At 37.4% G+C, this 11,945-nt stretch overlaps 1 protein-coding gene across 1 annotated transcript; it reads left to right on the top strand.

Annotated features, from left to right (window-relative positions):
* Positions 1-761: 761 nt before the first annotated feature.
* gas1a (growth arrest-specific 1a) lies at positions 762-3,194 on the top strand. The gene has a single exon (XM_066710595.1). It carries the CDS (start codon positions 1,385-1,387, stop codon positions 2,171-2,173), a length of 789 nt encoding a protein of 262 aa, XP_066566692.1. The 5' UTR covers positions 762-1,384; the 3' UTR covers positions 2,174-3,194.
* Positions 3,195-11,945: the final 8,751 nt, after the last annotated feature.

Below are 11,945 nucleotides of genomic sequence, written 5' to 3'. Positions count from 1 at the left end.
AGGTGCATTTCACACAGGAATCACAATTACAGTAATGTTAGGTAGAAGCATTTATGTGAGAATTGCAATGCAGAGTAATGTAAAGGTATCATACATCACTCATGAGGAATTCCCCCACATCACAAATTGCTTAGTTTATGTTTTCTTTTTAAATATATTATTAATTATAATATGAATCAATCTCATTTTAAACGAGGGTTACTGATATTAAGTGTGTATTCTGCCCTGCAAATTCCTGTGCTGGATATACCGGCATCGTGCGCCCCTAGCTGTGATATCTGTCCTTTTTTACTATAATTGCAAAAAAAACCAATACAATTACAATGAACTGCATTGAGAAAACAAAAACTTGAAAACAAAACTCCTATACAATCTTATTTAAAATGCGGCAATGTAATCAAATTATAAGAATAGTATGTGTTCTTATTCATAATCTGTCACCAGGCTTTGCTTTGATTTTGTTGTTTTTGTCTGTTTTCGTGTCACTGCAGAAGATGCATTTTAACTACCTATTCGATGATACTTTTGCAGGCATCATTCCCCTGTCGCAAAGTCGTTTTAGTGGCCGGTCCCCCCATCAATCTTTTTTTTTTTTTTTTTCCTCCACTTTTTTCTTTCTCTCTCCCGAATTTCACTCCTCCTCCAACCCCCCCGCCATCGGGTGACGTAAGGAAGTCCAACAACAACAGGGAGAGCCAATGAAAGGCCGCTAAACTTCAGAGGGGTTGAGCGAAGAAAGAAACATGAGCAAGAAAGAGAGAGAAACCAGAAGGCGAGTAAGACAAGACGCGTAGCTTTCTAATGTCTGTGTGCTTCCCCATGCATGCATAATGACGGATCATTAGAGCTTTCTGCGGGGCTGTTCCACATACATAACACATCAACGGGGACGAGAAGCCTTCAGTGTGCCATGTTACTGGTAAGGGAAGCACCAAGAAGGGGGTAGCTGGGTTTGGTGGACCCATACTCGCCGGACTGGGAGAAAACTGCCAGAGGGGGATGAGATTTTCCTGCGCAAAGTTGCCCCATCGCGGAGGACTGCGAGCAAAGTGTTTTGAATCTGTTTCATTGTCTTATACATGGGGACTTTGACAGAGACTCGAGTTTGCCAGCAAAACCACGGGAACTGCAGGAGAAGCTGCGGTGCACCATTCAACCATTTGTAACAAAGTACACGAAACGTGCTGTACTGTTGCAGCCGACATACAGCAGGGTACCGGACTTCTTCTACAGCACCTGGACTCCTGCACAAATACAGAGGGGATGCTTTTTTTTTTTTTTTTTTTTTTTCCCCTTTCTATTTCTTGAGACAGATTATTTGGAAATATAAGATCCTTATGCACACATTAGACTCGATTTTTGCTCTATCTTTGCAGCCACCACCATGGCAAGTTTGGCCAGTTTGACCCATATCTCCAGTAGGTTCATGTGGCCTTTGGGTTGCCTATTTATGCTTTTTAGTTCCTGTGCATTAGCTTCTCCTACCCACGGTCGCCGGATGATATGCTGGCAGGCCATCATGCAGTGCCAGGGAGAGGTAGAGTGCAACTATGCGTACAGCCAGTACACGCATGCTTGTGCCCCCGTAATGCGGGGGGCCAGACACCGATGTCCCAGTCACTGCATCTCTTCACTCATCCAGCTCAACCAGACCAAGAATGGACCTGCTCTGGAGGACTGCGACTGTGCAGCGGACGAGCTCTGCAGAAGCACCAAGCGTGCAATAGAGCCCTGCTTGCCCAGGACTAGTGGGGTGATGGGCTGCACAGAGGCCCGGCGCCAGTGCGATAGAGACCCCCAGTGCAGCCTGGCGATGCACAATTATTTAATCCACTGTGGGAAACTTTTCAGTGGGATTCGATGCACAGAATCGTGCCGGAATGTGATCCGAGATATGTTGCATATGCCCAAGGCAGCGCTTTTGGATACATGCGTCTGTGATGGCATTGAGAGACCCATCTGCGAGTCTGTAAAAATCAATATGCAAACTCTGTGCTTTGGGGCCGATGATAACACCGGTAGCGGCTGGACAATGGACTCGGACGAAGAGCTGGATGAAGGCGACATGGAGGAGAGAGATGTCCCCACAGTGGAAAGTGCCGGGGATCTTTTAAGAGCGAAAGAGGCTTGGACTGTGATGGCATCCATTTTGCTCCTATTGCCTCTTCTGTAATCCTCAAGCTAATCATCTACCAAGACTAGTGTCGTCCAAACGCCCATGGGAAAATTGTCACCCAGGCATGCAGTTACAGTTGAATGTTTTTGACTCCAAAGAGGATGATTTCATCTTTGCATGACGGTAGCGACTGTTTTAAACGTCTACTTTGGATTTCAGTCCTGAAGGGTTGTCATGTTTGTACGCTGTGATTTTACTATGCAACTTTTTCAAATTTTGAAAGAAATCTGGTCAGTAGTAATACATTTCATTTTTCAGTATTTATTGTTGCATTAATGGCCTAAATCTAAAAAAGAAAAAAGAAAGAAAATACCATCAAATACCTATTCTAATACTACTGCCTTAAACTGAGCAGTCTGCTATGTTATATATCAAAATGCTTCTACTTTGTAGACTGACTGCATTTAGGTTTCTTAAATATACGGTGAAAACTCAGCACAGATAACATTAAGCTTAAGAAAGTGTGATTTTGTTTCTTAAAGACTTAACAATGCAAGTTGTAAGCACAACAACAACAACAACAACAACAAAAGCTGTGCACTGCCAATCCATGGAAAGAACTACAGTGTTTAAAACATATGTAAACTATTTTTTTATAATATTGCCTTATGTGGTATCAGAGTGTTTTCCTCTGGTATAACATCTCCATTAACTGTATTTAATACTGGAATTAATTACCAGTAGACTTGTATATAAAATGTTATAAAAATGTATGCATCTGAAAATAATTTATTCACAAAAGTGTTCACATCACTTCATAGTTAATGTGTTGTTAAGTCCAAATGAAAAGGGTGAAAGTTCCAATTGTATTTTAAAGGGAAAATTAGTTATTTGTTCTATGGCTTAAAACTTCACTGTACAGTGTATTATATAGATTTTGTTTTTCAGAGATCATCTTTAAACTGTGTTATGTTCAGAGGAATTATTCACTGTGTAGAAATGTCTAAATCCACTGTATGACTGCCTCAATGTTGTATTTTTATAGAAGGCATAAAAAGAGACTTATAGTTGAAAAGAATCACCGACTGTCTTATTTTCTTGTTTACATGTGCATTCAAATGAACAAAGCATGTGTCCACTCATGCAATTACTACACAGCACACAATCTGTTATTTACACAAAAACAATAATACAAAAAAGACTGGATTTATAACTAAGACCACTTCTCACTCTGGAATCTGTATGTTGGAGTATAAGAACAATTTGATTCAGCAAGTTCTTTTTATTTTATTTCACTTTTAAACTGAAAGACCTCAGCAAAATTGTAGGGAGAAGACATATAAAGTTGTCAGTGTATAGTGGAGCCATGGTAGATAGTGGTATTCTTTGTTGCATTATGGAAAATATGTTGGACGATTGTTTCTTGGCAGTCACAACCCGTTTCTTTTGCTACTTTTTGGAGTCTTTTTTTCCTTTCCCTTCTAAGTGAGAGCTGCTACTAGGCCTCTGGATAAATAATGACGCTCTTCAGGAGCTTGCAGGGCCCATACACTTGACCTTGTAAATAGAAATGTTTGCAGTAGGAATAAACTCCGGCATTTGGAAATCTTTTCAACATTAACACAAAAGAGTGAGCTTATTCCTCCAGGGATTTCGGCTTGAAACGCGCCAAGCTCGCCACTTACCAGTTTATTTATCTTGTATGCTTTGTGTTTATTTAAAAAACTTCTTTAAAAAAAACCCGTTTGCGGTCAAGAGAGGAGACTTGAGCGACCATCACAAATAAACCTTGCTAGGGTTTGTGTGCTAGAGAAGCGGATAACAAAAGGCAAAATCAAATGTTTGGATCAGAAGTGGCTCAACAGGATTTTCTTCCCTGCCTCAGTTGAATTTAGCAATCTTATCTGCAGTGCTGGAGAGGACTTATTAGCTGGGTATATGCTGATGAGAAGGCTTAAGAAATGCGCATAACATGTGTGCAAGTATTTTAATGAAACATTCACATGTCCATTTTAATTGCGTGGTTGTTTACGTTGTTGCATTGTAACCAGTGCCATCCGTTTCCATCAAAATGAAAGAGTGTGGTTATTTGCGCGTTGTAAATCGATTAACATACTTTTAAAAAGTCACCCTTTTGTCTCCGTTTAACACCGACGTTTTTTTTTTTTTTTTAACCAGCAAGATGTAAAAGAAAGAAAAAAAGCACTGGGGAAGACTCAACGCCGGCAGCTGGACTGATAATTAACTACGACAATAAACTCAAGACTTGATTTTACAAGCTCTTGTCAAAAGCATCTGTCTGGAATAAATCAGCCCAGAAAAGTACTATTGGTGGGAATAAACACTAACACTAAGCACCCAGTTTACTGCAAGTGTCAGCCTCACATTAAAACACCAGCATCCATTGGAAGTGGGTCTTAAAATTAATACATTGTATCACACACACAATGCTCCAAACTAAAATATATGTATTAAATACTTATTTTGAAAACGTGTACTGTTTCCGCTTTAAAGTGAGCTTTTTGTATTTGCACTTCATATTGCACTTTCAAATAGTGCTCTCTCTCTCTCTCTCTCTCTCTCTCTCTCTCTCTCTCTCTCTCTCTCTCTCTATTTTGTTCTAATCTAAGCCGATCGATGCAATTTGCCTTGGCTCTTTTGCTTCACGGCAGTTTATTTGTCTTTGAAATCACGTCAGGGGACAAAAGTTAAAAGGACTGAGGTACAAAGCGACTGAACAACGGGCAGTTCATTGACCTGACAGTGACCATACAGTAAATAGAGCCGAGCTGGGGCTTCAAGCTTGGCTGACCGCTGCAGCACAATGGCCATCACTGCTGCTTATAGTTTAAAAAGGACATTAAAGTGCTTGCGCTGCTCAGACAATGCAAACTGAAATAATACGCAAATACTAACATTTTAAAAGTGCAGTTTCACAAGATGCATGGCCTTATTATATACAGATGGTCATTTCCACTTGATATTATAACTGTTGCGTGGAGTCTGAAAAGTGAAAAAAAAAATTGTAGTTGCAATGGAAGGTCTTTCACACACAAACAATGCCTGAAATTGACACTTTCCCAGCTTTTCAATATAATTTCTGACCATTTCGTTAGCAAGCACGGATTTTGGTGAATCCTTGCTCAAATACTTGTACGAGTATACTTCGACACGTTTTATTGCTTTTACATGCTGTTATCTGATTCTCTCCACAACAACACAAATGAAAACTGTATACAGTAACGAAATAATGCAAATGTTACAGATGCTGCTGGGCGAAAGTAAAGGTAAATCAAAGTGCTTTATAAACAAACAACAGGAATAATATACAGATTATTATGAAAATGTTATTGTTTCACAAGATATGCTTTTAATAGCTGTTACAGATGAGGAATGAAGTAGTACTAGTAAATGTGTCTGTGTATTGTAGACATCATATTTTATTATCCATAATCCAAGGATGATACACTACAATGTATGTAGACTTTTTTTTCTTTTTAAGACAATAGCTTAATAAATGCACTGCAAATCTGTCATTTTAAAACTTTCAGTTGATTTGTTCATCCATTATTATGTCTTCTTGTCAGAAAGTTGTGGAAGCACTACAGAAAAAAAAGCACTTTATACTCTCCATGGTCTTAAAGTAAGAGCAAAGAGTCAAGGTGCACATTTGTCAAGAGACAGCATCAGTAGAAGCAAAGATTAATGTCGTTTTCATCGACACATGTTTTATTGCGTTTAAATGCTCTTATCTGGGTTTCTATCAATCAGCCTTTAAAATATGGGGTATTCTCCCCGTCCTGTCATTAAGGACTCCAAATCAATGATCACAGTAATGTTTTATTAGAGAAGGGACAAGGGCCCTCGAGTTGAATTAATCGGGAGAAGTCGAGTGGCACTTTTGTCATGGAAATGTTAAGCACATAATAGTTCAGCCAAACAGTGTGGAGGCACTTCACTCTTTCAGGCTAGCTGACACCTCCTCTAAGAGTAACTGCGGGGAAGGATGTGGGAAAGAGCGGCTGCTTCTCAGTATTTACTTGTAGCATGTGGTCTGCTGTAATGCAGCAAGACCAACCATTGTTTTCTTAAAGGAATAATTTATCTTTATCTAAAGTGTATAGCACATGCAATATCCACCTATCTATCTATCTATCTATCTATCTATCTATCTATCTATCTATCTATCTATCTATCTATCTATCTATCTGTCTGTCTGTCTGTCTAAAAGATGTGTTGCAGGTTATGTTTATTTTTCTTAAATGTGAAACGTGTTATTGTGCTTTTGCATTATGAAATATACCCCATCACCCCCCAGGTGCAGGGTTTTCTTAAACAGGTTGCAATGATCTTACAGGATCTTGAGATTTAGATTATATATATGGGAATGCACAGTGACTAACAAAAGACATATTAAAGGAATGTGTGATACAAAAATCTCAAGTTTTTAAGAACAAATTTACTCGTACATGTATGTGTGTGTGTGTGTGTGTGTGTATATATATATATATATATATATAGGTGCGGACAAAAATCATAATACTCGTACCATTAACAAATAGGGAACTAATTATGCAAAAGTACAAAAAACGATTTCTGTAATTCACTCCTTAAGAGACCATTTTGAGGACACCTTTATTGTTATCTGCTTAGTGCACAAAGTGCCCACAAGCACAGTTGTACGACTGTTTGAGATATTCACGTTCAATCTCACTTCAGAGCTCGGATGCGTTTCTATATGTGAACTCACTAGATGTTTTATTCATTGAGTTTACACTTACTCAAGTCTTTCTTCTCTGCCAGTGTCACTTACACCACAAGGAGGTCAATACTGTGCTCTTATTAACCAAAAAACATTTTGTAGTCAGGTGTGCAATGATGTATTTAATAATAAGGAACACAGTATAAGTTGGCTTAATGCACACTACAATTAGAGAATCTTGACAACATTGCAATCCAACAGCATTTTTTTTTCTTTGCTCCTACAAGATGTGCTGCAATGATTGGCAGAGACAAATGGGTATTAACTCAACTTGAACATGACCAAAAATGTGCTTTACTTTGGAAGATTTCAACAACAAAACACTCAGTAATTGTACAGTAATGATATAAAGCAAATATTACAGATGCTGCTGTTAAGTAAAGGTAAATCAAAGTGCTTTATTAAACAAACAACTCAATAAAAGTTGCAGATTGTTATGAACATGTTATTGTTTCACAAGATATGCTTTTAATAGCTTTTACAGGTAGGACTGGAAATAGTAATACTAGTAAATCACTTTTGTGTATTGTAGTTGTCATATTTTACAATCCATGATCCAAGGATGATACACTAAAATTATGCATTTTGATGTTAAAGGAAAAAACAAAAAAAGTGGCTCGCTTTAAAATTAGCTTTATATTGATCTCCATAATAAGTTCATTGTAAATCTGTCTGTTTAAAACTTAAAGTTGATTTATTCATCCATTTGTATGTCTTCATGTCAGAAAGTTGTGGAAGCACTACAGAAAATACACTTTATACTCTCCATTAAAGTAAGAGTAAAGCGTCAAGGTGCACATTTGTTAAGAGACAGCATCAGTATAAGCAAAGATTAATGTTGTTTTCCTTTTCCTCACAAGTTTTGTCTTGGAGGAAAAAGCTTTATAAGTTATCTTGTGAATCATATATTAGTCTTGTATTACATTTGTGGTAGGCCTAGCTTATATATTTTCCACATTGTTTTCATCATTCTTTTGTTTAATTTTCTAATTGTGATTTGCTGTATGGAACTATCAACAGAGTTATGTATTTAAATATAAATGGCAACATATATCAGCTACATACACACCACATTATACTATGTCATATTATTAAAGCTTAATAATCATAATAACAGTAACAATAATAATAATATAAGATGTGCAGCTAAAATCTATCTTTCTCGGCAGTGTGTAATGGAGCTGAGTAATGTAACGAATGCATTTATAGTTCTTTGTTAGACGACACAAAAGGGTACTGTCACTTTAAGAAAGTGCAGGCCTTTTTGCCCATTAATAATTGTATTGCTGCTTTATTATTGTTCAGGATAATGAAGGAATGGAAGTGTTGGCCCCCAACCCGACTTTCCCCTGAAATGTTTTCAATTAACTCCTGGCACTGACAGGAAAGCACCAAACGTTTCCCATGCTGAAATATGGAAAATCTGCAGGGAACAACTCAGCAGGAGTAGAATTTCATTAAAACAAGCACATCATAATTCAGCGACTTCTGCTCTCTTGCTAAGACCCTCTATTGATAAGGAGTTTGAGGCGAATTTTATGGATTTGCAGAGGGTAATGATTTCATATAAGATCCTTTCAGAGTTTGTTTTGGATAAGGGCCTTTGAGTTATTATATGCTATCTTATGGATAAATGGTTAGACAGTTGGAATGACTGTGACTATTGGATAAGTATTTTAAATGTAAAGCTCATTTGAAAGGATTTTGAAATAATCCTTGAAATTTAACTAAGTCTGTTTTTTTTAAGCTTTGCTTTAATGTATTTTTTCATTAAACCATACTTTTCTAGAGTTGTGGAGTACTAGAAGTTAAACCAGTGCATGTTTTTGTCACAATAAATGAGTATTAAATGATTGACAGAGATCACTTAAATAAACAAACATGCATTTAACAATACGCTATCACACACAGGTATTAATCACACTACTATTCTGATTAAAAGGCACAACACTTGTAGTTAAGCACGATGTCCATTGTGGTTTCCATTAACATTAAATGTACTAGCTGCATCTAATTTGTTTTCATCTATACCTTTTTCCATGGCATTATTTTCATAGGTGATGTTAACTGAATTGCAGTAATCAAATTATTTCCCTACATTCCCTATAGGTCTAAGCCTTCAGACACCCAAATCCAAATCCAAATAGTTTTTCAGATCCAAGCTGCCACTTTGATTTCATCACATCAAACCCTTGTTGAGATCACAACCCTTTGAAATGAGAAAAAGGTTCTTAATCCAGTTATACCAGCTGGGGTCCTGCTTGCTGGGTCCTGAGAGAAAACTACAGGATTAAAGTTTTCTCAAAGAAACCCCTTACCTACTATTTAAACTATTTAGAAACCTTATGGCCCAATCCTGGTGCTATATTGATTCAATGCAGAAAAATTGTTTCTACAACAATGTGCTTGGGGTGATGTATATGGCATATGATGTTTTACACATCCATCCTCAAAATCAAAAAATGTTGTAGACCCACAAAAAAAGAAAGAAACATACTGTGCAATTGTGACTAAAGATGAATACTATGAAAGCATCATGCCTCTTCCCCTTATCCAGGAATGTGTTGTACATGCTTCTGTGCTGTATTTATTTTCTGGGCTTTCAAGCGGAGAATTTACTCTGGCGGTGTAGTGACTGTTGATTCCATCATTAGTAATACAATGGAATGAACGATAACTAATTACAAGGGAAATCATTTCCCTTCCCTTTTGCATATTCCAACACAAATTCCCTTCAGTTTGTTTTGAATGCGAAATACAAACTGTTCAAAGGGACACAACAGCTTGAGGTCAGGTCTCATTGTGCCTTTTTTCTTATTAACACTGTCCACGGATTTCATATTTTTACTGTCCATCTGGCAGTTTTTGATAACTTCCTCATTTCAAAGATGAAATGTCTGTTGCAGTGTTATTTAATTTATAAGAGAACAAGATGATAACATTAAGGACTACAGGTATGAGGGTTCTAATTGGCTGGGTGTTGGCACTCTGAACAGGGTATACAACTATCTTTATTCTACAATACGCTCTATGATTTGCTTAAATAAGAGCTGAATCGATACAGATCTCCTTTCGTGTTACATCAAGACTGCTGTACACTGAACTCAGGTCCTCAGAAGGCCAGCACCAATAGAGAGTTGTTTCTAGAGAGGTACACTAGGGTGGCAGACACATGCTTTAAGCTGCCCATCATCACTCAGGGTGCAAACCTGCCAGCGATTTGTCATTCAAACCTTTTGTGAGATGTGCAAGCATTCCCTGTCATGGAGAAAGCTGTCTTCAAGAGGTGCAAATTAATAGCTCTCTCGCTGAATCATGTCAACATTGCCAAGCGCATTGTAAGACTGGCAAAAGCTACAGGAGTCAGAATCGAGTTCATACTGAAAAGTAATTAATTGGAGGGAGAGGGTATTCCATAACAAACCATCCTGTAGGGACCCTCCACCACACCCCAGAAAACAACCCCATTGCTTTTCCCTTCTGCCCAGTGGAAGCCCACTGTCAAATAGTGGGAATTATATACAATTGATGGGTTTGTCAAAGTTTTGATTTTATCGCCTAAAAAGTGAAAGCAGTGTTAAACCTTTTGTGTATCCCAACCAGTTTTGTATAGTTATACATTTGTTTCTACATGGGCGCCCTGCTCATTTAGTACAGTGATTTCCAAGCCTGGTCACGGAAGAACTCAGTGCTTCAGATGTGCACAAAGACTTCAATCTGTGAGACTCTGGCTCTTGACTAATTAAGCCAATAATTGGTTTGAAAAAGTAACAGAACTCTGTTGGAAAGAAAACTAATAGATTCTGAATCTCACCAAAACCAGAGCTGGAGACCCTTGGATTTATTTTATTTTTGATGAATTACATAGTTATGACTGCTTAATTACAGATTTCCCTCCGCAAATATAAAACTTTAAGAAGAGTGTGTCTTTTCCTGACACAGAATAAAAGCACTCAACCACTTAAACCACCCAGAAATTAACATTACAGTTTTGTTAGCATGAGGGAAAACCCAATTAATTTCATATTCATTATCTTCTGTGGATTAATGTCTTCAGAAAAACTGAATCAGCTTGGTTTCATTTTTATGTTTTGCCATTGCAGGCCTCATTGCGGCTCACTATGTTTACCATTGTCATATTTACAATGCTGTCTTTTTCTGCTGTTTTATCTTCGGGAGTTTTTCAAAAATGTAATCTGCTTTTTTTCTTATCAGTTATAATGATATATATGAATTAAGTGCAAAGTAATTAAGAATCGCACATTCCAAACCCATCTCAATACACAAAAGCAAAGATGAGAAGGGGGGAGATCTCTGTGAGTATATATTTTTTTGTCAAGTTCAGTGTATGGGCATCTCCTTTCTAAGAGAATGGCCATATAATTCATGTGACAGACCTCATAGAAAAGAGTTCACAAACACCACATAACCAGTGCCCCGAGTGATGGCTCTGAAATAGTCTGAGTGTGCAGGGAAGAAGGAAAGTAGAGGTTGTAATGAATAACAATTGTGAAGTCAGTTACCCATTCTTGTCAGATCACATTACATTAAATCAAATGTATGTATGCACAGTGTGTTTACATACTACATATGTGCATGTACTTAGGAGCCATACTCCCATGCCTGTATGAATCACCAGAGTCAGACTGCTGCATTTATTATTGCAATATTTAATAATTGTCTGTCTTTTATTAGGGTACTTTAATACTCATATTTAAAGAGATATTTGAAGCACAAATCTTTGTCCGTACTTTCCACATATTTTCAATTACAGCCAAGTTTAAAAGTCAGGGGAGAACTACACTTCTAATAGTCTTAAAATGTTACGGAGGTCTTGGCTGATAATTATATGGAACATACCATTAATGGATACATTACCAAGTCTTTGTAATATATCAAAATTAAAATATTGCGCCAAGGATTATAATGTCTGTAGGGATACATAACCAAACCCTCCTGATCTGAGTTTCTGCTGCCAGTAGAAAATAAATGGCTTTGTGTATGTCGGCTTTGTTTTAATTTGCTATGATAAACTTTATGACTTTAACATTTCCTGTGACCCAATTC

This window comes from Amia ocellicauda, chromosome 8 (assembly GCF_036373705.1).
Source record: "Amia ocellicauda isolate fAmiCal2 chromosome 8, fAmiCal2.hap1, whole genome shotgun sequence".
Classification (NCBI taxonomy): domain Eukaryota; kingdom Metazoa; phylum Chordata; class Actinopteri; order Amiiformes; family Amiidae; genus Amia; species Amia ocellicauda.
Note: the sequence above shows the minus strand (reverse complement) of the source record. Positions and strands in the feature narration are given on the sequence as shown.

Coding starts and splice junctions, on each gene's coding strand:
- gas1a (XM_066710595.1), top strand. CDS start 1,385: ATGGCAAGTTTGGCCAGTTTGACCCATATCTCCAGTAGGTTCATGTGG.